At 41.2% G+C, this 23094-nt stretch overlaps 1 protein-coding gene and 1 pseudogene across 2 annotated transcripts in view; one reads left to right on the top strand and one right to left on the bottom strand.

Moving 5' to 3' along the window:
- Window positions 1-283: 283 nt before the first annotated feature.
- Window positions 284-22850, bottom strand: tnfsf18 (TNF superfamily member 18). The gene is made up of 5 exons (XM_014203236.2): window positions 22662-22850; window positions 7506-7957; window positions 6913-6963; window positions 2370-2436; window positions 284-2256 (listed from the first exon to the last, which is right to left on the bottom strand). The coding sequence occupies exons 2-5, from the start codon at window positions 7683-7685 to the stop codon at window positions 1892-1894; spliced, it is 663 nt and encodes a 220-aa protein (XP_014058711.1). The 5' UTR covers window positions 7686-7957; window positions 22662-22850; the 3' UTR covers window positions 284-1891.
- Window positions 21025-23094, top strand: part of LOC106606828 (phospholipid phosphatase 3-like) — a 34329-nt pseudogene continuing 32259 nt past the window's right edge. Inside the window, exon 1 of the transcript XR_006770185.1 lies at window positions 21025-21944. The product of XR_006770185.1 is annotated as a phospholipid phosphatase 3-like (transcript). The remainder of the gene's footprint in view (window positions 21945-23094) is intronic.

Raw genomic sequence — 23094 nt, 5'->3', positions numbered from 1 at the left:
TACAAGTTATTCTGCAACAGGGGGATCAAATGATGATCCTACATCTGTAGTTCGATATGACCCTTATTTCACTGTGTTGGTAATGATTCACATCTGGTGGTTTCACATCTGTTTATAATAGCTCTCACCCCCTACAGCGTTGGTATGACACCATTAGACTTAAATCTATTTGTGCTTTATTTTCATATAATTTCACAACATGTCTGAATTGGTCCTAATTTCTGTAATTATGGCTTCAACAAACAATATTTGAAGGTGAAATAAAAGCCATATACAAGTCAAATACTGTACTTCATTTATTTGTTTGGAGAAGAAAAAAAATCCAGTGCTTTCTTAATATAGTAGATTACATTCATGTTTCCCAGCGGGAACTTCAGTTGTGGAATTCGTAACAACGTACATTTTATCCTAGTTTATTTGGCGCTATAAAGTCGGTTTCCATCCAATTTGCGATAGATTTTCATGCTAATATTCTAAAATCTGCTAAAATGATATGTGCATTCCCCCGCCAGGGATGTTTCCATCAAACATACTTTGTATGGGTAAAAGGCTGTGCTTGAGGACGTAGTGCAGATAAAAATAACTTCTGCCGTTAAATTCCCATGTAGCCTACCGAATGAAAAATGGGTTTCCATCGCATTTTCAGCTCTACTGATGGAGTAGGAAGTGTGTACTCTGATCTTGGAACATGCGCTCTAGCCAACAGCTCGCAGATACAGTGCGGTAGGCTACCAACATTATGCGATTATTGGATAAGAGCAATATTATTTGTATTTGTCAAAAGGCAGCCAATAATCGATCATCATCACCAGAAGAAGACCCTCGATATGTATTGGAAAGGAGCATCACCTTGCACATTCACCCCTCTGTGAAGTTCATCATAATGTATTTAATCTGTAGCCTGTCGTAGTGGGAGAACCACACAATTTATCATGGCGTGACTCCAAGTTTACTTCGATATGATGGTTATTACATCAATATTTGCGCATAAAGGTATTTCCACTGCCATTTCTCGCATAACTAATTTTACCGACACAAAAAGATCCCACCTTATATAGCGTATTTTACTTTGTCTACATTTGGAAGGTTTACCGAAACATAAAACGATTGAATGGAAACCTGGTTAGTGACATACATTCATTGATTATCTCTACATCTCATCCTACAACATACTCAACATGTCCTTCAAAATAGATATAGAAAATAAATAAGAAGAAAATAATAATAAGATAATATTGTAATAAGACATAAATAGGTTAAAAAACGAAAATTTTAAATACAAAGCAATATGCAAATATTAAAGTAAACATTAAAGATAAGTTGATACTGTGCATTCTCTCAACAACCCTGTGCACATGACTTGATAAGACAATCCCCTCATTTATAGCTTAAAAAACAATATCTACTGGAAAAACATACTAACTATAATCCTGAGCGATAAAAACAGTGCTATTTCATCCAAGAGAGAAAAATGCTAAAGTAACAGTACAACCCATAACCCATGATGACCAATACTTTTAAACATATTTTTCCAACATTACAAGACACATTATTATTTTACATTTTTAATCCCCCTTCCCTGCAGGAGGCCTTTTGCATTTTGGTAGGCCCTCATTGTAAATAAGAATTTGTTCTTAACTGAGTATAAAGGAGTGGAATAATCTTCTGTGATGAGCAGGGAGTCGGACTGAATCAGTTTCAGTCAAATATACGGTGTCTCCCACATGGTCTTCCCCACTACTCCATCTCTCTGACACGTGGTGGGATGATGGGTTGGTCCCAGTTAACTCCAGATCCCCAGGATCTATTCAATCAACCCCTAGCAAATGACTCCCAGATCTAGCCCCCAGCATGTGTCTATGAAGACAGGAGTGTCTATATCCAATAGAATCTACAGGTATAATTTTGGACCTATGATGCCCAGGTATGTGGCAGTGTAGGTGGTGTTGATCCTGGCAATAGGGGAGACAGTGACTGTGAGGTTGTCAGAGGCTGCTAGATCCACAGCCCTGCCAAGGAACCCTGTGCTGAGGGAGGTGTTGGTCATCCTTACTTCCAGCAGGACTCTGTTGGTCTTGTTCACTCTCACTATATGCTGTCCAGACACCTCTGGTGTCTCCAGAGTCACCTGAAGATACAGGAAGTAACAACCATCCTGGTTGATGGTCAGGGATCCGTCCTTTAGGGAGACAAAATGATTCGCCTTGGACTGCGTCTTCCACTTGATCACACTTCTCACCACCGAGACATCATTATCTGTGGATGATAAATTGAAAACTGGCATCAGTAATGTGGCTAGAATTGGAATATTAATTAATTGTGACTATATCTAAAAATTCAAAGAGACTGAACTTTCTAAGAACTCTCACCGCCTATACTTGTGGGTTCAAAGGTGAGCATTTGCCATGGCACTCTTTGTGGCTCCAGGGGTATGCTCTGCGGAGACAGAGATAACTCATCATTAGTCACTGATCTCTCTACTCATTGAAGTAATGGTGGGCATCCAAGCAACACAACTCAAATCCTAACAGTAAAACAAAGAAGGGTTGTGGTCAATTCCATTTCAATTCCAGTCAATTCAAAAAGTAATTTTCCTCATTGAAAAGCACTGAACATAATTGGAACTGGAATTTGAATTTCAGTGTACTTCCTGAATTGACTGGAATTGAAATATAATGATCCCCAACCCTGGAACAAAGTATGATCTTCAAACTATCCTTTTTATCTGTGACAGGGTACAAACTACAGCTGTTGTCTGTTTCCTTGGGGACCCTATTTAGGGAAGCACAGGCAGGAAGGTATAAAAGCACCCCTCAGTATCTGCAGAGACGGAAGAGGAAGTGAAACACCCAACTTGTTAGGGGAGGGGGGGTCAATAGTAAATGGCTTGAGTGGAGGGCATGGCGACTGTGCTTGAATCTGTAAATATGGCAAGTGAAGTGCGTGACAATGAATGGTGGGGATCATTCTCCGGACTTCCTTGAGTGCCCTGTTAGGGTGAAAGAGGTCGAGGTGTCAAGAATCAGGGCTGGCAGCAGATCTCTTATGTGGAGGCGGTGAAGAGAGTTGAAGGAGCAAGAGGCAACTGTGTTGAAGATATGGCGGTGGATGCATTCCAACCAGTTGCTAGTGTTTTAAGTCAATTGAGTGATCTGGATACACTCATTGTGTAGAAAGTTGATTTTGTGGCATTTATAGCCACAGTGACTAAGTGTCTAAGAAGTCCAAGAAGCTGGACATCATTATATCTGCAGCCGAGAAGTTTTTGGGGCTCCAAGACATCATGGCAGAAGCACTGCAAGGACTATGGTCGCTAGTAAATGTCCCGCCCTCACAGGACTCTTTATAGCCTGTGTAGGGACCTGATTAGAATTGAGTTTTTTACAAAAAAGCAGGTTGATTTTGTTTAGTTAATTTCTTTTTTGATAGACTGTAAGATATTTGATTTATTTTTACCCACATTATTTCCTTTTTGGGGATCCTTATTATTCACCTGCACAGTAGCTGGCGGAATGCACATCACATCAAATTGTTGCGATCGCCATTATACCATAAGAAGAAGAAGAAGAAGAAGAAGAATGGCCTGAGTGAACAATCTTAATTTATCCACCATTTTTGGTATTTGTTCAAGAGAGCTTTTTGTCCCTGAAGAGAATTTGGAGATGTTGTACTGTATTGGTTCTGAGCAAGATTAAGGTTTGAGGGCAACCATTTTGAGAACCATGCTGACTTTTTGAAGAAGAGTTTGGGGTGAGGTCAAATGTGCTCTGAAGGTATGTTTGTTACATTATCTGTATCAATGCTGATATACAGTACCAGTCAAAAGTTTGGACACACCTACTCATTCAAGGGTTGACTATTTTCTACATAGTAGAATAATTGTGAAGACATCAACACTATAATATATGGAATATGTGGAATCATGTAGTAATCAAAAAAGTGTTAAACATATCAACATATATTTTAGATTTGAGATTCTTCAAAGTAGCCACCCTTTGCCTTGATGACAGCTTTGCACACTCTTGGCATTCTCTCAACCAGCTTCACCTGGAATGCTTTTCCAAGGAGTTCCCACATATGCTGAGCACTGCTTTTCCTTCACTCTGTGGTCCAACTCATCCCAAACCATCTCAATTGGGTTGAGGTCGGGTGATTGTGGAGGCCAGGTCATCTGATGCAGCACTCCATCACTCTCCTTCTTGGTCAAATGGTTCTTACACAGCCTGGAGGTGTGCTGGGTCATTGTCCTGTTGAAAAACAAATGATAGTCCCACTAAGCGCAAACCAGATGCGATGGCGTATTGCTGCAGAATGATGTGGTAGCCATGCAGGTTAAGTGTGCCTTGAATTCAAAATAAATCACTGACAGTGTCACCAGCAAAGCACCCCAACACCATCACATGCTGAGATCATCCTTTCACCTTCTCTGCATCTCACAAATACACGGCAGTTGGAACCAAAAATCTAAAATTTGGAGTCATCAGACCGAAGGGCAGATTTCCACCGGTCTAATGTCCATTGCTCGTGTTTCTTGGCCCAAGCAAGTCTCTTCTTATTATTGGTGTCTTTTAGTAGTGGTTTCTTTGCAGCAATTAGAAAAATGAAGGCATGATTCACACAATCTCCTCTGAAGAGTTGATTTGTCTGTTATTTGTACTCTGTGAAGCATTTATTTGGGCTGCAATTTCTGAGGCCGGTAACTCTAATGAACTTATCCTCTGCAGCAGAGGTAACTCTGGGTGTTCCTTTCCTATGGCGGTCCTCATGAGAGCCAGTTTCATCATAGCGCTTGATGGTTTTTGCAACTGCACTTTAAGAAACGCTTAAAGTTCTTGAAATGTTCCACATTGACTGACCTTTATGTCCTAAAGTAATGATGGACTGTCATTTCTCTTTGCTTATTTGAAATGTTCTTGCCATAATATGGACTTGGTCTTTTACCAAATAGCACTATCTTCTGTATATCTTCTATACCTTGTCACAACACAACTGATTGGCTCAAATGCATCAAGAAGGAAAGAAATTCCACAAATTCACATTTAACAAGGCACACCTGTTAATTGAATTGCATTCCAGGTGACTACCTTATGAAGCTGGTTGAGAGAATGCCAAGAGTGTGCAAAGCTGTCGACAAGGCAAAGGGTGGCTACTTTGAAGAATCTAAAATCTTTGTTTAACACTTTTCTGGTTACTACATGATTCCATATGTGTTATTTCATAGTTTTGATGTCTTCACTATTATTCTACAATGTAGAAAATAGGCAAAATAAACAAAAACCCTGGAATGAGTAGATGTGTCCAAACCTTTGACTGGTACTGTATGTGTGACAATATAAAACATGTTCTATTGTTCTGTGCTGCCACTGCAATAGTGGATTTATTTTTTAGTTGGCTGCAGACTATTTTGTGTTTGGAGAGGCATTGGTAGTGGAACCAGTAGTGACTCAGACCTCCATTAAGGTGATTGTTTATTATGTTGTGCGTTTTATATTTCAGTGAAATATTTACTCTTTATTTATAGTGTCCAACAAGCAAACCTAAACCTCTAAGCTTAATAACTTAAAAAAAAAATGATATCTGCCTTTCTACTGTTTCCCTTCAATGGGCATAGTAGAACCTGTCATTATTATATTACTTATGTCTAGATGTTACATATCCCTACAAAGTTTGCTGTCACTTATACAGATATAACAGTAGGTACAGTTATTCTAACAGTAATGTTCCATATAGGGCAGGGATGTGCAACTTTGATGGGGAAGGGGGCCACACACTTTCTGAACTCATCATGAGGGGCTACAATCACTTGCAGGTCTGCATACCCACATCCATATCCACACATGCAGTCAGAGCTGGCCCTACCCCTTTGGGGGCCTTAAGTTAAATTTTATTGTCTGATTGCTGACATTCTGTTTACCTGTCTAGAAGCGAGAGTGTGCCATGTGAGTGCTCAGTTGGGGAATCCATCTTTTAATTAAATTGGAGGGGATGGGGTTAGCATCAAACGATTGGATTTAATACTTTCTTGTGCACTGCTCAGCGACGCAAACAATAACGTTTCCATCAGAAACGATTACGGATACCATCCAACACGGGACACATGCTGCTAAAACATGTACAACAACGGGTAGGGCATTTCTCGCAAGCTCTATGGAATGCCCTTAGATCCGGCTTATTGATAAATTAAATCATAATAAAGGTGTCTAGATATGGGCTAGATGTTGCATGCCTATCACATTTAGGAATGAATTTGAACTAGTTGCCTCATTTAACACTTACTGATGGAGTATGCCACACTTTCATGATCGTAAAACAGAGATTGAAATCTGATTTCAGAGAAGGAGAATCTGCACAGTGGCATTTCCCTGCATGTGGATATGATGTTATGACATATCACCTTTCCCAGCAGTGCGGTGAGGCTGGTGGTTGAGCCCTCTACTGTCTGAGAGCCTGGAGGATGATACGTCAGACAGAGAAAGCGGGACTGGCGAGGTATGGCCTAGCCTAGGCTCAGGTCCCTTCCAAGATACATTCAAGTGTTTGGATTCTATTCAAAATGATCTATTGCCGGGTTTCCCAAAACTCAGTCCTGGGGTCTCCCTGGGGTACACGTTTTGGTTTTTGCCCTATCACCACAGCGTATCAAAATAATCAAGCCTTGATTATTTGAATCAGCTGTGTAGTACTAGGGCAAAAACCAAAACGTGTACCCCAGGGAGACCCCAGGACTGAGTTTTGGAAAACCCTGGTCTATTGTATATCCTATTGGCAGGCCATGTATATCATGATGATGATGATGTTATGACTACTCTCTGTCTTGGAGGGGGCAAAAATGAACAAAACGTTTGCATGGGACATGTTAAAACATGTTTTGAGGTTGGAAACATGTTTAAACCCGTCTTGTGGTTAGCTTACCGGAGATGTGTCTGCTGTGGGTTTTGGAGCTGAAACTATTTCTGGCAGAGGCTGGGGGAGGGAGATAGGACAATCGTCATGATATTTCCGCTCAGTAACTATGTTGTAAGTAACAACATTTGCCTGAGAAAAACATTTGTATTCTACTCTTGGCTATATGAAACAGTATTAATATGATACACACAGTGATCATTCAGTAGCACACACCCAGCCCTTTCATATTGGAGAACAGGGTTCTGCTGTCACCAGTACTAAACCACACATAGTGATGCGTTTCCCCCACCAGCTGTGATGCTACTGAAACCACTTCAGAGGCTTGTACTCAACAGGTGCAACAGGCAGGTGTTACCACAGCTACAATACACCGCTCTATTGACACACATTGATCCAACTTCAAGATCTCATCTTATTTTTACACAAAGTGAGCTACAATACATATGTCAGATTTAATTCAACTTGATTTCACTAACTATGTCCCTCCCTAAGTCGTGATGGTCAGGGGCTCTTTTTCAATAAAAAACTAGCAACAGCATTGCATAGTTAACACACCAGAGAGTGTGTAAGTGTGTGTCTATGCAGGTTAGCAGTCTTACCAGTGCGTGTGGCCTGGTGATGACGAGGAGGGTGATGGAGACCACGTGGCTGACGGTGAGGAGACCGACCCAGAGAAGGAGTCCACTGACCAGGCGCCGCTGGCTCCCCTGGGCCCCCGGGCTAAGATGGTGGCAGTTCTCTGAAACCTCACAGCGATCCATCGACTGCTGCGGCATCATCAATCTGCAGCGTCCGGCCGTGGGGGGGAGAGAGGCTCGGGTAGAGCAACCTCAGTCCCCTGAGATGCAGCAGAGGGAGTGCAGGAAGAGAGAGAGATGGAGCCGCTGTGTGTGTTTGTCCTCTTGGCTTCCTCTGCCGTGAAACCTCAGAACACTGCTGTGTGTGTTGCGTTTGTATCCGACGAGGACGTCTTTATGTCTGTGTTCTGCTCTGTGTTCCTCTGTAGCTGTCCAGGACAGGAGGCGGGTCGGGCTGGTACTTTCCTGAGTGACTGAAGGAAAACAAAGAGACTAGATAACTCTTCACGTACGGGACTGGCCCTCCTACTATTCACACTACTCTCATAGAGAAAGAGGAACACCACTCACAACCAATGAGAAAACGAGGGCGTGATAAACATTGACCTTTAAGTGAGAATGAGTCATTCACATCCTTCCCCTAAATAGATTTTACAATGTGATTTGTCAGCTACTACTATAAATCGAACCAATAGATTTTGATAGTGTTTTGGCACTGTTCAATGTGAGTCCATTCACTTTTCTGATGTGTCAGTACGTAATTTGTTTTCTTTTTCTATTCTCTTCCTCTTTCTCTTTCTATGCAAAAGTACTGTAGTAAAATACAGGTCAAGTCAACATATTCAAACCCCACTCTACAGCACATTAATATGATAACATGTCACAAGGTTGTGTTTCAAATGTTTGCATCTCTAAAATCTCCCAGTCTCAGCTGCATGCCAGGCTGTGCTGTGCACCTCTTATGGTTTCACTTTGGTTACTTGTGGCTGACCTGGGGAAAGTCTCCGGACCGCACAACAGGGTTAAGGTGTCAATCTTGGTATTTGAGTATACTGACCTGGTTAGTGATGACAAAGGCCAAAACAACACCTACACATATGATGATTAGATGGACATTATGGAACAAAACACTTCCCTAAGTGAAAGTTGGATACTACTATCAGTTTCTAATGTTGTTTAGGTTGTAATGGAAATAACTGACCTTTCCTTTCTTATGGCATTTGAGCAATAGGCTTTGTAATATACTAGTACACAGGAATGCGGGTAAAATAACCATGTTCATCTGATGTAATGGGTCAAGTGTAAAGTACAGATGACGACATGTAGTAATTAGTAATTAGATGCGCCCTCAGGCACTACAGGTAAGTATGTGCATGTCATCTCCCTTTCTTTGGATCATTTGTTTCTCAAAACAATGTTCTTTCAACTCAGTGTTTCACATTGCAAACAATATGCAAACAAACGTTGCTTTTTTTCTTGGTAATATAGACATCACAATAGTGATTGTCACATTGTTATTATTAATGTCTTGTCAATGTCTTTATTTTTTCTTCTATTTTTCGTTTTTGTTTGTTTTTCAACAGTCTCTGTTTGAACTATAAACACTGACAGAATTGGCATTCTGATAGGTCTTCCATAACGAGTTGAATTCACTGGTGTGTCAGTGTTTACATTGTTGCTTTACATTGTTTGCTTTGGTGTTGTTGGTGCTGGAGAACACACAGGTGAGTCATTTTCTTCCAGGCTGACACTTGTTTCAGGTTCTCTTTCTACTGGATAAGGTAAGTCCATTATGGTTTCTGAGTGTTTCTCTGGGTGTGTTGTTTCATGTGTTTTTTAACAGGTGTCTCCGGTTCCTTCAGTTGATTCTCTCATTTTGTGTTTGTACTATGTATGACCTTGGCTGGTCATGTTTTCCAATTAAAATTGCTGGTTGCCATTTGTTGTCTTGTCTGTTCCTGACTCGTTCTCCTTCCTTCATGACCAAAAGCTTACCTGTGCTTTGGTCAATGTAGTGTTTTGTCTCTGTTGTCTGCTTGTGAGCCTGCTCCTGATATGCTGATAGAGTCCTGGATTGAACAATCTCTCTGACTTCAAAATCTTTGTCTGCAGCCTCCTTCCCATCAGTAGGTGTGCAGGTGAGAGACATACTCCATCCAGGGGTGTTTCTTTACTCAATGAGAGCTAAGTATTCACTATGTAACAGCCTTATTCTAAAATTGATTAAATAGTTTTTCCTCATCAATCTACACACAATACCCCATAATGACAAAGAAAATCAAATCAAATCTTTTTGGAAATCAAATGAAAAACTGAAATCACATTTACTTAAGTATTCAGACCATTTACTCAGTACTTTGTTGAAGCACCTTTGGCAGCGATTACAGCCTTGAGTCTTCTTGGGTATGATGCTACAAGCTTGGCACACCTGTATTTTGGGAGTTTCACCCATTCTTCTCTGCAGAACATCTCAAGCTCTGTCAGGTTGGATCGGGAGCGTCGCTGCACAGCTATTTTCAGGTCTCTGCAGAGACGTTCAATCGGATTCAAGTACAGGCTCTGGCTGGGCCACTCAAGGACATTCCGAGACTTTTCCCGAAGCCACTCCTGCGTTGTCTTGGCTGTGTGCTTAGTGTATTTGTCCTTTTGGAAGGTGAACCTTCGCCCCAGTCTGAGGTCCTGAGCGCTCCGGAGCAGGTTTTCATCAAGGATCTCTCTCTACTTTGCTCCGTTCATCTTTTCCTCAACCTTGACTAGTCTCCCAGTCCCTGCTGCTGAAAATCATCCCCACAGCATGATGCTGCCACCACCATGCTTCACCGTAGAGATGGTGGCAGGTTTCCTCCAGTGAGGAGGATACCTTCGCTCCGTGACACTTGGCATTCAGGCCAAAGAGTTCCATCTTGGTTTCATCAGACCAGAGAATCTTGTTTCTCATGGTCTGAGTCATTTAGTTGCCTTTTGGCAAACACCAAGTGGGCTGTCGTGTGCCTTTTACTGAGGAGTGGCTTCCGTCTGGCCACTCTACCATAAATGCCTGATTAGTGGAGTGCTGAAGAGATGGTTGTCCTTCTGGAAGGTTCTCCCATCTCCAGAGAGGAACTCTGGAGCTCATTCAGAGTGACCATCAGGTTCTTTGTCACCTCCCTGACCAAGGCCCTCCTCCCCCGATTGCTCAGTCTGGCCAGGCGGCCAGGTCTAGGAAGAGTCTTGGTGGTTCCAAACTTCTTCCATTTAAGAATGGAGGCTACTGTGTTCTTGAGGACCTTCGATGCTGCAGAATTGTTTTGGTACCCTTCCCCAGACCTGTGCCTCGACACAATCCTGTCTCTGAGTTCTACAGAAAATTCCTTCGACCTCATTGCTTGGTTTTTGCTTTGACATGCACTGTCAACCTTGAGACCATATATAGGCAGGTGTGCCATTTCCAAATCATGTCCAATCAATTGAATTTACCACAGGTGGACTTGAATCCAGTTGTAGAAACATCTCAAGGATGATCAATGGAAACAGGATGCACCTGAGATCAATTTCGTTTGTTATGTAAATAAGGTATTTCTGTTTTAGTTTTTTTATACATTTGCAAGAATTTCTAAAAACATGTTTTCGATTTGTCATTATGGGGTATTGTGTCTAGATAAAACTAATACAATTTAGAATAAGGCTGTAACGTAACAAAATGTGGAAAATGTCAAGGGGTCTGAATATTTTCCAAATGCACTGTATGTGGGGCGGCAGGTAGCCTAGTGGTTAGAGCGTTGGGCCAGTAACGAAAGGTTGCTAGATCGAATCCCCGAGCTGACAAGGTAAAAATGTGTTGTTCTGCCCCTGAACAAGGCAGTTAACCCACTGTTCCTAGGCTGTCATTGTAAATAAGAATTTGTTCTTAACTGACTTGCCTAGTTAAAGGTTGTTTTTTTTTGTTGCTTTTTATAACAGGTTCTTCAGTCTGAACTACTCTCTCAGCTTGGCCGTTTGACTGTGGAAATCTAGGGCTCGACATGACATGTCTGAACTCTCAGCTGGTAGAAAACTCTTGACTCACAAGACATTTCTTGACTCGCAAGCTGTCTTCCATTGTTGGGGCACAAAATGTTGAGCACCCCATGCCTTGCAAAGATCGACTGTAGTGCTGTAATTGTGTGTTTACTTGCTGTGCCCCTAAACTTGGAGATTTCTGGGTATTTTGTAGTAATTCACACATAGTAGAAATTCTGTGTCATTGTAATGGAAGAGGTCCACTCTAACTTTGGCCCAAGCTCTCTCTTATATTGGATGGGACATGAGCGGCTGTTTGGTTGTTGTTTTTGTGTTTGTTGCAGACTGCACATTTTGTTACATCTTCAATCTGTTTTGCCATGCCTGGCCAGAACAGAACTTCCCTTCCTCTTTCCTTACATTTTACAATTGCCATGTGTGCTTCATGGATTTTTCAGATTTCTTCTCATTTTCTGTGGGACAACACATTTTAACTTTTGAACAGCAGTCCATCTGAGTATTTCAAGTCCTCTCTGAAAGTGCAGTGGTGCTGTATTTTCTTTGCAACTTTCCCTCTTGTGTCTGGCCATCATTTTTTAACTGTTTCTGTGACCAGTTTTTACTCTCCATCTTCTGCTGTTGCTGTTTTGAATTGCTGCAGTTTCTCCTCTGAAACAGGAGGTTTTTGATCGATGTAGTTTACATCCAGCTCACCATCGAGCAATTTCTCTCTCTAATCCTTCAGGTATGCTCGGCTCAGTGCATCAGCGACGTGTATCTCCTTTCCTGGTTTGTCTGTCACATGTAGACTGTATCTCTGTAGTCTCATCAGCATTCTCTGCAGTCTGGCTGGTACTTTCTGGAGCGACTTCTTTGAAGATTGTTTCCAAGGGTTTGTGGTCTGACTCCACCTGGATCTGATTTTCATACAGGTGTCATGACGTTGCCCTCTTTGGACACTGCGAGCACCATCCCCCGACCTCTATACTTCTGACACCAGGCTCTGTAAGAGCGGTCGTAAATTCCTACGAGGAGACCCTCTCCTCATGGCCCCAGTATAGAGAGAACAAAGGAGTTCTTCCACCTCACAGAACTGGAGAACCGAACGACATTTATGTTCTGGAGAAGGTATAAAAGATCGGCAAAGAATCCAGCAAACGAACTGGTCCGTTTGGTACAATTTTGTGAAACTCATGAGAGCCAATACGGCCACATTACCATAATCATGTTTATAGAAGAGTCTCAGGTATGAGACTTACATCTAAATGGTTGTATAAAATGAATGAATAAGGATGGAACTGTTTGTGAAATTGTGAAATGTGATTTTGGACTGTTTAATGAAGGAAACTCCAATTCCCTTTGGAGTCTTAACTAAATCAGAGGACTGCCCATGAGCACAGTTATGGTCTGGCGTCATGGGACAGGCCCTTTTCTGCTCTTCTGAATAAAACCCCCACCGAGGTTTTCTATCACCAGACCGAGCTTACCTCAATTACGAGGTGGCTAAAGGTTGGAGACCATGCATTTCTCTTGATGAACTTTTAACCATACCACGTGGTTAAACTCTTAGACTATCGATACCGACAGAATAAGAACAAGTCTTTGATATTAATTACTAGTCTGCAGCTAGGAATTCGGTATCATTGAACGCGAAGACCGACAACCGCCGAAACATCTCTCCTATAATGACATTAATGAATGTCACTCTGAACTACCCATTCTAACCACGACAGAGAGCGAGAGAGGGCGGACAAACTCCAACAGAAACAAACTTTTCAACAGAGATCCCGACGACACACTGAGCGTAAATATGTATATATTTTGATTGCAATTGTTCCCGAATGAGCGAGCGTTCATGTGCAAAGGATTAGTATTTCAATTGTTATAATTATCAACTCTGTAGTGCCTTCTCAGCTGACCCCACTCCCCTTTTGTCTAACAAGCCGTCATGTCGGTTTAGCCCACTAGGGCACATTCTCCTATCATTTCCTTATAAACATATCTACTGTTTGTTATGCATTTCTGTGAATGACTTAGTTAGTAAATAAATTATTTTAAGACAATTGATGTATGGATGACTCATAGTGAAGACTGGGTTCGTGCAGATAACCAACAATTTATGACATTTGGAATGAGACTGGCGTGAGGTAAATAATAATTCATTAATTCGAAGACTAATAGATGAGATATTAAAATATCTGAAAGTTATATTAGGAAAATTATAACTTTGTAATCTGAATATTTTCCTTGGTGCCTCGACTTCGTAGTTAATTACAGTTACATGATTAATCAGGTTAATCGCGTAATAATAATAACAGAGTTATTTGATAAATATGTCTTCAGTTTTAATGATGCCAACGACACGACACAGGTTTTGTTGAAATTTCTTGCAGCCATACACTATCGCCGTTAGCTCTTTTTCAATTTGAGTGTATCTCTTTTGACAGTCTGTGAGTGATCTTGACCTGTATGCGATTGGCTGACCATCTTGCAGGATCACAGCTCCCAAGCCTTCTGAGCTTGCATCCACAGATAGTCCGTTTTTTTTACATCATAGTACTTTAACACTGGCGCATTGCTGACAAGCTAATCAAATGGCTATTTGCATTGGCCCCCCCCCCCCCCCATTTACGCTGCTGCTACTCTGTTTATTATATATGCATAGTCACTTTAACTCTACCTACATGTACATATTACCTCGACTAACTGGTGCCCCCGCACAGTGACTCTGTACCGGTACCCTCTGAATATAGCCTCGCTACTGGTGCATCTTGTTCTATCACTTGAAATTCCAGTTCAAACACTTTCTCTTTGTACTTGAATTTATTAGGGATCCCCATAAGCTGCTGTCAAGGGAGCAGCTACTCTTCCTGGGGTCCAAACACATTAAGGTACTTAAATCACACATAAAACAAAAGATAAAACAGTACATCATATAACATTATTACACCACTACATATCTACAATACAAAATGTATAAAACCACCGTACAACAACATTACAATGTACGTGTGTGTATTGTGCATGCGTCTTCACAGTCCCCGCTGTTCCATAAGATGATTTTTATCTTTTTTTGTTATCTTATTCTACTGCTTGCATCAGTTACCTGACGTGGAATAGAGTTCCATGTACTTTAGTCATGGCTCTATGTAGTACTATGCGCCTCCCATAGTTTGGGCTTGACTAGGGGATTGGGAAGAAACTTGTGGGGTATGCATGGATGTCCGAGCTGTGTGTAAGTAATTTAAACAGACACCTCGGTGCATTCAGCATGTCAACACTTCCAAAAACAAGTAGTGATAAAAAATCTGTTCTCCACTTTTGAGCCATGGGAGATTTACATGCACATTATTAATGTTAGCGCTCCGCGTACATGTAATGGCCACCCATGCTGCCCTGTTCTGAGCCATTTGTAATTTTCCAAGGTCCCTCTTTGTGGCACCTGACTACATGACTGAACTGTAGTCCAGGTGTAACAAAACTAGAACCTTCCTTGTTGATAGTGAATGCAGAGTAGCGCTCTATTATTGACAGACGTCTCCCCATCTTAGCTACTGTTGTTTTGACCATGACCGTTTACAATCCAGGGTTACTCCAAGAAGTTTAGTCACCAACTTTGTTCAATTTCCACATTATTTATTACGAGATTTTGTGAATTATTTGTCCCAAATATAATGCTTTTAGTTTTTGAAATATGAGTAAGAGTAAGAAGGGTAAGGGGCCTAGACAGCTGCCCAGGGGAATTCCTGATTTTACCTGGATTATGTTGGAGAGGCTTCCATTAAAGAACACCCTCTGTGTTCTGTTAGACAGGTAACTCTTTATCCACAATATAGCAGGGGGAGTAAAGCCATAATACAAGTTTTTCCAGCAGCAGACTGTCAACAGCCGCAGTGAAATCTAACAAAATAGCTCCTACAATCTTTTTATTATCAATTTCTCTGAGCCAATCATCAGTCATCTGTGTAAGTGCTGTGCTTGTTGAATGCCTTCCTTATAGGCATGTTGAAAGTCTGTTAGTTTGTTTACAGTAAAAAGCATCGTATCTGGTCAAACAGGCTGATTGGTCGGCTATTTGAGCCATTAAAGGGGGCTTTACTATTCTTGGGTAGACCACAATTTCTTCACCTCTTCCACACTAACTTTATGGATTTCAAAATTACAATGCTTGTCTTTCATAATTTGATCAGTTATACTTGGATGTATAGTATCAGTGTTTGTTTCTGGCATGTCATGCCTAAATTTGCTAATCTTGCCAATGAAAAAGATCATTAAAGTAATTGGCAATATCACTGGGTTTTGTGATGAATGAGCCATCTGATTCAATGAATGATGGAGCTGAGTTTGCCTTTTTCACCAAAATGTAATTTAAGATGCTCCAAAGTGTTTTGTCATTGTTTATATAATTAATCTTTGTTTAATAGTATAGTTTCTTCAATCCAAGCGCGGCCCACGCTTGGATTGCGTCCTACCTGACAGGTCGCTCCTACCAGGTGGCGTGGCGAGAATCTGTCTCCGCACCACGTGCTCTCACCACTGGTGTCCCCCAGGGCTCTGTTCTAGGCCCTCTCCTCTTCTCGCTATACACCAAGTCACTTGGCTCTGTCATATCCTCACATGGCCTCTCCTATCATTGCTATGCAGACGAGACACAATTAATCTTCTCCTTTCCCCCTTCTGATAACCAGGTGGCGAATCGCATCTCTGCATGTCTGGCAGACATATCAGTGTGGATGACGGATCACCACCTCAAGCTGAACCTCGGCAAGACGGAGCTGCTCTTCCTCCCGGGGAAGGACTGCCCTTTCCATGATCTCGCCATCACGGTTGACAACTCCATTGTGTCCTCCTCCCAGAGTGCTAAGAACCTTGGCGTGACCCTGGACAACACCCTGTCGTTCTCCACTAACATCAAGGCGGTGACCCGATCCTGTAGGTCCATGCTCTACAACATTCGCAGAGTACGACCCTGCCTCACACAGGAAGCGGCACAGGTCCTAATCCAGGCACTTGTCATCTCCCGTCTGGATTACTGCAACTCGCTGTTGGCTGGGCTCCCTGCCTGTGCCATTAAACCCCTACAACTCATCCAGAACGCCGCAGCCCGTCTGGTGTTCAACCTTCCCAAGTTCTCTCACGTCACCCCGCTCCTCCGCTCTCTCCACTGGCTTCCAGTTGAAGCTCGCTTCCGCTACAAGACCATGGTGCTTGCCTACGGAGCTGTGAGGGGAACATTGTAGAATAATAGTGAAGACATCAAAACTATGAAATAACACATATGGAATCATGTAGTAACCAAAAATGTGTTATAAAATACCCTTTGCCTTGATGACAGTTTGCGCGCTGTTGGAATTCTCTCAACCAGCTTCACCTGGAATAGTTTTCCAACAGTCTTGAAGGAGTTCCCACATATGCTGAGCACTTGTTGGCTGCTTTTCCTTCACACTGCGGTCCGACTCATCCCAAACCATCTCAATTGGGTTGAGGTCAGGTGATTATGGAGGCCAGGTCATCTGATGCAGCACTCCATCATCCGTTCACCTACTCTGCATCTCACAAAGACACAGCGGTTGGAACCAAAAATCAAACATTTGAACTCATCAGACCAAAGGGCAGATTTCCACCGGTCTAATGTCCACTGCCAGTGTTTCTTGGCCAAAACAAGTCTCTTCGTCTTATTGGTATCCTTCAGTAGTGGTTTCTTTGCAGCAATTCGACTATGAAGGCCTGATTCACTCAGTCTCCTCTGAACAGTTGATGTTGAAATGTGTCTGTTACTTGAACTCTGTGAAGCATTTATTTGGGCTGCATTTTCTGAGGCTGGTAACTGTAATTAACTTATCCTCTGCAGCAGAGGTAACTAGGTCTTCCTTTCCTGTGGCGGTCCTCAAGAGAGCCAGTTTCATCATAGCGCTTGATGATTTGTGCGACTGCAATTTTCCGTATTGACTGACCTTCATGTCTTAAAGTAATGATGGACTGTCATTACTCTTTGCTTATTTGAGCTGTTCTTGCCATACTATGGACATGGTATTTTTTTACCAAATAGGGCTATCTTCTGTATACCACCCCTACCTTGTCACAACACAACTGATTGGCTCAAACGCATTATGAAGAAAATAAATTCCACAAATTAACTTTTAACAATGAACACCTGTTAATTGAAATGCATTCCAGGTGACTACCTCATGAAGCTGGTTGATTGAATGCCAAGAGTGTGCAAAGCTATCAAGGCAAAGGGTGACTACTTTGAAGAATCTCAAATGTTAAACAAATTCAAATATATTTAACACTTTTTTTGGTTACTACATGATTCCATATGTGTTATTTCATAGTTTTGATGTCTTCATTATTATTCTACAATATAGAAAATAGTAAAAAGTAGTAGGTGTAGATGTATCCAAACTTTTGACTTGTACTGTATGTTTTTGCAAACATCTTTTATGTATTTAAAGGTAATCCAAGTAGCAATCATCTCTAGTTCTTCAAAAGTATCTGTAATCTGATCACAATATTTTTGCTGCTAATGTAACTGATTCAATTTTTTTGTAATCAGATTACATGTAATAAGTTACTCCCTAACTCTGGCTGTACTGAGTAGCCTACAATAGATAGGTGTTAGGTGTGTAGTGGTTATCACTAGGGAGTGTCACTGGATGCAATTACAAAACTTTTCGGGGGGGGGGAAACTAATTTCCCCCGCACATTGTGTAGGCTATATCTTTAGTTTTGTTCTCAAACATGTAAGCCTGGTTAGTGAGCTTAACTTTAATCACTGCTAAAGCAGTGGAGGCTGGTGGGAGGAGCTGTAGGAGGACAGGCTCATTGTAATGTCTGGAATGGAATAAATGGAATGGTATCAAACACATCTAACATATGGAAACCACAAATTTGACTCTGTTCCATGTATTCCATTCCAGCCATTCGAATGAGCCTGTCCTCCTATAGCTCCTCACACCAGCCTCCACTGTGTTGCAGGCTTCTCATCGCTCCTGGCCCACCTATCACACAGTAAATTACTTTCTACAGCCATCTAGTGGCCATCAAAATTACTGCTAACTGCTTTAGGCTCTTCTATTGAAGACAGACCGTGGATTTATAACCTTTCTATCTAGTCCACTTGCTGGGGTCCGGAATCATCCCATGACCTTTGAGTCTGACATTTGAACAGAAAAAGTGAAGTAAAGGTAGACCTGCAGGGGCGGATTAACCATCTGGCATTTTGGGCAAATGCCAGATGAGCTGGTAATCTTTTTTGCCTATTGGTCCTGTCTAACATAACTTTTTTTCTTCACCTCTACAGATCAATGGTTGAGGGTTTGAAGCTCTATTCAATAAGACAAGGAGGTAATGACACAGACCTGTCAGCCTAAATAATTTGCTGTTAGTTCCTTATTTTATTTTCATTTCTTTTCTCACTTTTGTTTGATCATCTTTTCCTCTCTCATAATACATGATTGGTCTACAACTGCTTGCACAGGAAACATCAAACTAGGCAGCTATGTTCATGAATCAAACACATTTACTCACATGTAGGCCAATATGTTTCTCAAGTCCCTCACCAGTTGTGGGAAAGGAGTCTGGCGTGCAAGGTCACTTCTTCTCACGTAACATTCACAGCAATGCTACAGTCAGCCGTGGCTAGGAGCCTGATAGCACGCAAGGGTACTTCCTCTCACATAACAGAGAATGTTACGTGATAGGAAGTACCCTTGCACGCCAGGCTCCTTTCCCACAACTGGTGAGGGACTTGAGAAACATATTGGCCTACATGTGAGTAAATGTGTTTGATTCATGAACATAGCTGCCTAGTTTGATGTTTCCTGTGCAAGCAGTTGTAGACCAATCATGTAAAACTACTGCACGAATTTGCAGTTATTTTAACTTGTGTAGTCTGTCTCTAATAAACCTTAATATACAGTTCTGAAAAGAAAGAGGTGACAATTTCTGTACTTCTCACCAGGTGGTGGCACTCTCCTACCTCTTGTACCTGCAACTCCATACTGTGTAAGTAAAAATCTGAGACTGATCAGAGAGTATACATTTGAAGGAATTCTCATCTACAAGACAGTCATAAGATATATGCTAATAACTGTGTTGGGCCTATACAAACCATTTTAGCAGAGACATTCAGGGTTGGAGATGTCCATTGAATAGACGGGTAGGCATAGGGTCTACTGCATGGTCTCCCATTAGGTCTTCACTGACCAGGAAAGTAACTGATGCTAGAGATAAATCCATTTATTTGATCAAAGGAAGGATTAGATATTGTTGGGCAAACGATGACATTTGAAGTGTAAGGCAAAGGGCAACATTTTCTCTCGTTTTAAATTTTTCTAATTTAAGTAGGCCTGGGAAACATAATGGAATCTCTCATTACACACATCTACTCACACATATTTACACTGACACCACAACACAAACTGCATACATCCACACCCACATAGCATGCACCTGCATACTGACACTATACACACAGACGCGCACACACACACACTGCTGCTACTGTCTAATCTAGCTTGTTGTCCAGTCACTTTACCCCTACCTTTATGTACAGTACATACAGTAGCTACATCAATTACCTCGTACCCCCTGCATATATATATATATGTATGTATGTGTGTTCTACTCCCTAAATATAGCCATGCTATTTTTATTTGTTATTCACTGTGTATTTATTCCTCGTGTCACTGTTTCTATTTTCTTTTCTTTAACTCCGCATTGTTGGAAAAGGACCCTTAAGTAAACCCTGGGGCGGCAGGGTAGCCTAGTGGTTAGAGCGTTGGGCTAGTAACCGAAAGGTTGCAAATTCGAATCCCCGAGCTGACAAGGTACAAATCTGTCGTTCTGCCCCTGAACAAGGCAGTTAACCCACTGTTCCTAGGCCGTCATTGAAAATAAGAATTTGTTCTAAACTGAATTGCCTAGTTAAATAAAGTTTTTTAAAAAAAAAAGAAGATAATAATTCACTGTCAGTCTATACCCGTTGTCTAAGAAGCATGTGCCAAATACAATTAATTAATTGTATTGTATTAATTAACTAACCTAATTTAATACACATACCACAGTTCATCAAAGCACACTGAAATAAAAATGTATGCAATTAAATAAACATTTATATATTTCTCTATATTCTTAATTCTCTCTCAATTCTCTCTCAAATATAGTATTGATTCTAGCATAACATAGCTGTTAACAAATAAAACAAACAAACAAAGCTATTAGTGTAAAACAAACAAAAAAGTAAGATAATCAAATCAAATTTTATTCGTCACATGCTTCGTAAACAACAGGTGAGAAGTAACAGTGAAATGCTTATTTACGGACCCTTCCCAACAATGCAGAGAGAAAGAAAATAGTGAAATAATAGAAAAGTAAAACACATAATAACAGATACGCAATGAGTAACGATAATTTGGCAATATACAGTACCGAGTCGATGTGCAGGGTACTCGTGCGAGGTAATTGAGGAAGATATGTACTGTACATACAGTGACAGATAGTAAACAGTAGCAGCAGTGTATGAGTTGAGTCAAAGTTAGTGCAAAAAGGGTCAATACAGATAGTCCGGGTAGCTATTTGGTTAACTACTGTATTTAACTAACAAGTGGGGGTGGGTTGTCAGAACTGGAGCAAAGGAGATATAAACATTTTGCAAAACAAACTCCTGGGGGTCTGCCTAGTTTTGGGGAGGGACAAAATGCGAGGGAACAGGAGGACTGAACAGAAAAGAGTCCAACACATGGAGAGGGCATTTGGAATAGTTGAATGAATGACATATGGGCAAGTTTGAAAGTTGAGAGACGTATTGAGCAATGCGTGTTTTGTAAGTTATTCTTTTAAAATATTGATTTAGTTGGTTTTAGGGTAACGTATCATGATGTAACGTGGCTAGCCAGCTACAGTAGTTGAAGACTTTGAACGGAGAACACGATACAGTGGGACAGTGAGCGCTTTAGCTCGCAACACCTCAGTGAACTGAAGCAAGAACACTTCTCTTTCAGTTTATCTTTACTCTTCTTTACGCTGTCGTCGAACTTGTCTTACATTTCACAGATAAGCTTGTTGCTAACGGTTTGATACCTGTCAAGTTTAACTTTTGTGGTCATTGGACATGGTTTTCAATAACAGTTAGCTAGCTAAAGTTAGTCAGCCATCATTAATTTGTATTTTTCAACGTTGGACGGACTGAATGTTCACCTTTGGGATACTTAACGTTACTGTCAGTAAACAGCAACAAGACAACATCAACGTTGTATTTTAAACAAGAGACAATATGCAAAAGTTCAACTCGACACACACGAGTACTCTTCCTCGGGACGATGAGCTTCAGCAGCGTTTAGCCGACAACGGGGGGAGCCGGGGAGGCGATGAAGGAAAACGGCGCTGGGAAGAAACACATCCTTGCAGAACCTGCAGACAGTTCACTCTGTACCAAGAGAAAGATGCTGGTCGGCTTGGATGTTTTCTGTCTGTTTGTAGGTAAGAATTATGGTGAACACCCTTTGCACATTATTTCACCCTTTTACCCTTTTTTATTTGACTGAATCTCAACGTAGCAGCATGACATGATTGTCTGCTTTGCATTAATTTAATTCTTAGCCTGTCTCAGTATTTCCATCTTATTTCCGAGGAAATATGCAGAGGTCAATATTATTAACATGAATATAATTAATAGTATGTATGCCACAGGATGGGCAATTATTGCACATAAATCTAGGACGGCTCTCTCACATGTTGTCCAAGTGATGATAGACGACCATTTAATTAAACCCATTACATTTATTAACACAAGTAGTTAAGGAGAAGAACCAACGGCAAAGTGCAACAGGTCTAGCAGTTCAACAGGTCACAATACAAGAATAAGTCCTTTCAAAAGCCAATTCAGCACTTAACCAAAAGGGCAAAAAGGAGTCTGTCTGTATTCCAAGCTAAGCACTGAAGAAAAGCTGGCAGGAGAGTTGTCCCGGGAATTTTTGAGTTCCCATGACAACCATCCATGAGGTTCTCGAGAAAATAATATTAGAATAAAACATGTTGCTACCCCTTCCCTGCTTGTGTTCTAATGCCAAAATTACATTTGTTCATTGTTTGCCTTGCTTCACTACAGCATTATCCCTTGCCAAGTACTGAGTTGAGCACATTCTAGAGCTTTTGAATTGAACCTCCAACTCCTAGTCGCTATACCTCGATACTTACCTTGTAGGCCTACCTATGTTTGTCCTTTGTTGCGTGCATTTCTTTGCTGAAATCCATACCTTTTTTATAAAACGTTAATCAAATACAACCCCAGATGTTTTCCTTGTTGAGATTCAATTGGCATTCGCGGCTGAGTTGCCATCTTAGAGCACCAGCAATGAGGAAACAGTCAGTGGTTGTATTTGATTAACGTTTAATAAAAAAAAAAACGGATTTCAGCAAACAAAGAAAGGCACGGAACAACAGAGGACAAACATAGGTACATGATAAGGGTTTAAGAATGTTTTTTTTTTTAAGTATCGACATATCGCGAGTCAGAGGTTCATTTAAGGAACTCTAGTCTGCACTCAGTTGAGGTACTTGGCAACAATATCTGTAATGTGTGCAGCAAAGTTATTCTGCCAAATTAGGAGGCTATTATATAATTCAATAA

This window comes from Salmo salar, chromosome ssa06 (genome assembly GCF_905237065.1).
Source record: "Salmo salar chromosome ssa06, Ssal_v3.1, whole genome shotgun sequence".
In the NCBI taxonomy this organism is placed as follows: Eukaryota; Metazoa; Chordata; class Actinopteri; order Salmoniformes; family Salmonidae; genus Salmo; species Salmo salar.
The sequence above is the reverse complement of the archived record's forward strand: the minus strand, read 5'-3'. Positions and strand labels throughout refer to the sequence as shown.

Excerpts from the sequence above, each read along its gene's own strand:
- tnfsf18 (XM_014203236.2), bottom strand. The coding sequence starts at position 7,685 with ATGATGCCGCAGCAGTCGATGGATCGCTGTGAGGTTTCAGAGAACTGC. Across the intron at positions 6,964-7,505 it reads TCACCAGGCCACACGCACTG|CCTCTGCCAGAAATAGTTTC; the intron begins GTAAGACTGCTA and ends TCCCTCCCCCAG. Across the intron at positions 2,257-2,369 it reads TGAACCCACAAGTATAGGCG|ATAATGATGTCTCGGTGGTG; the intron begins GTGAGAGTTCTT and ends TATCATCCACAG.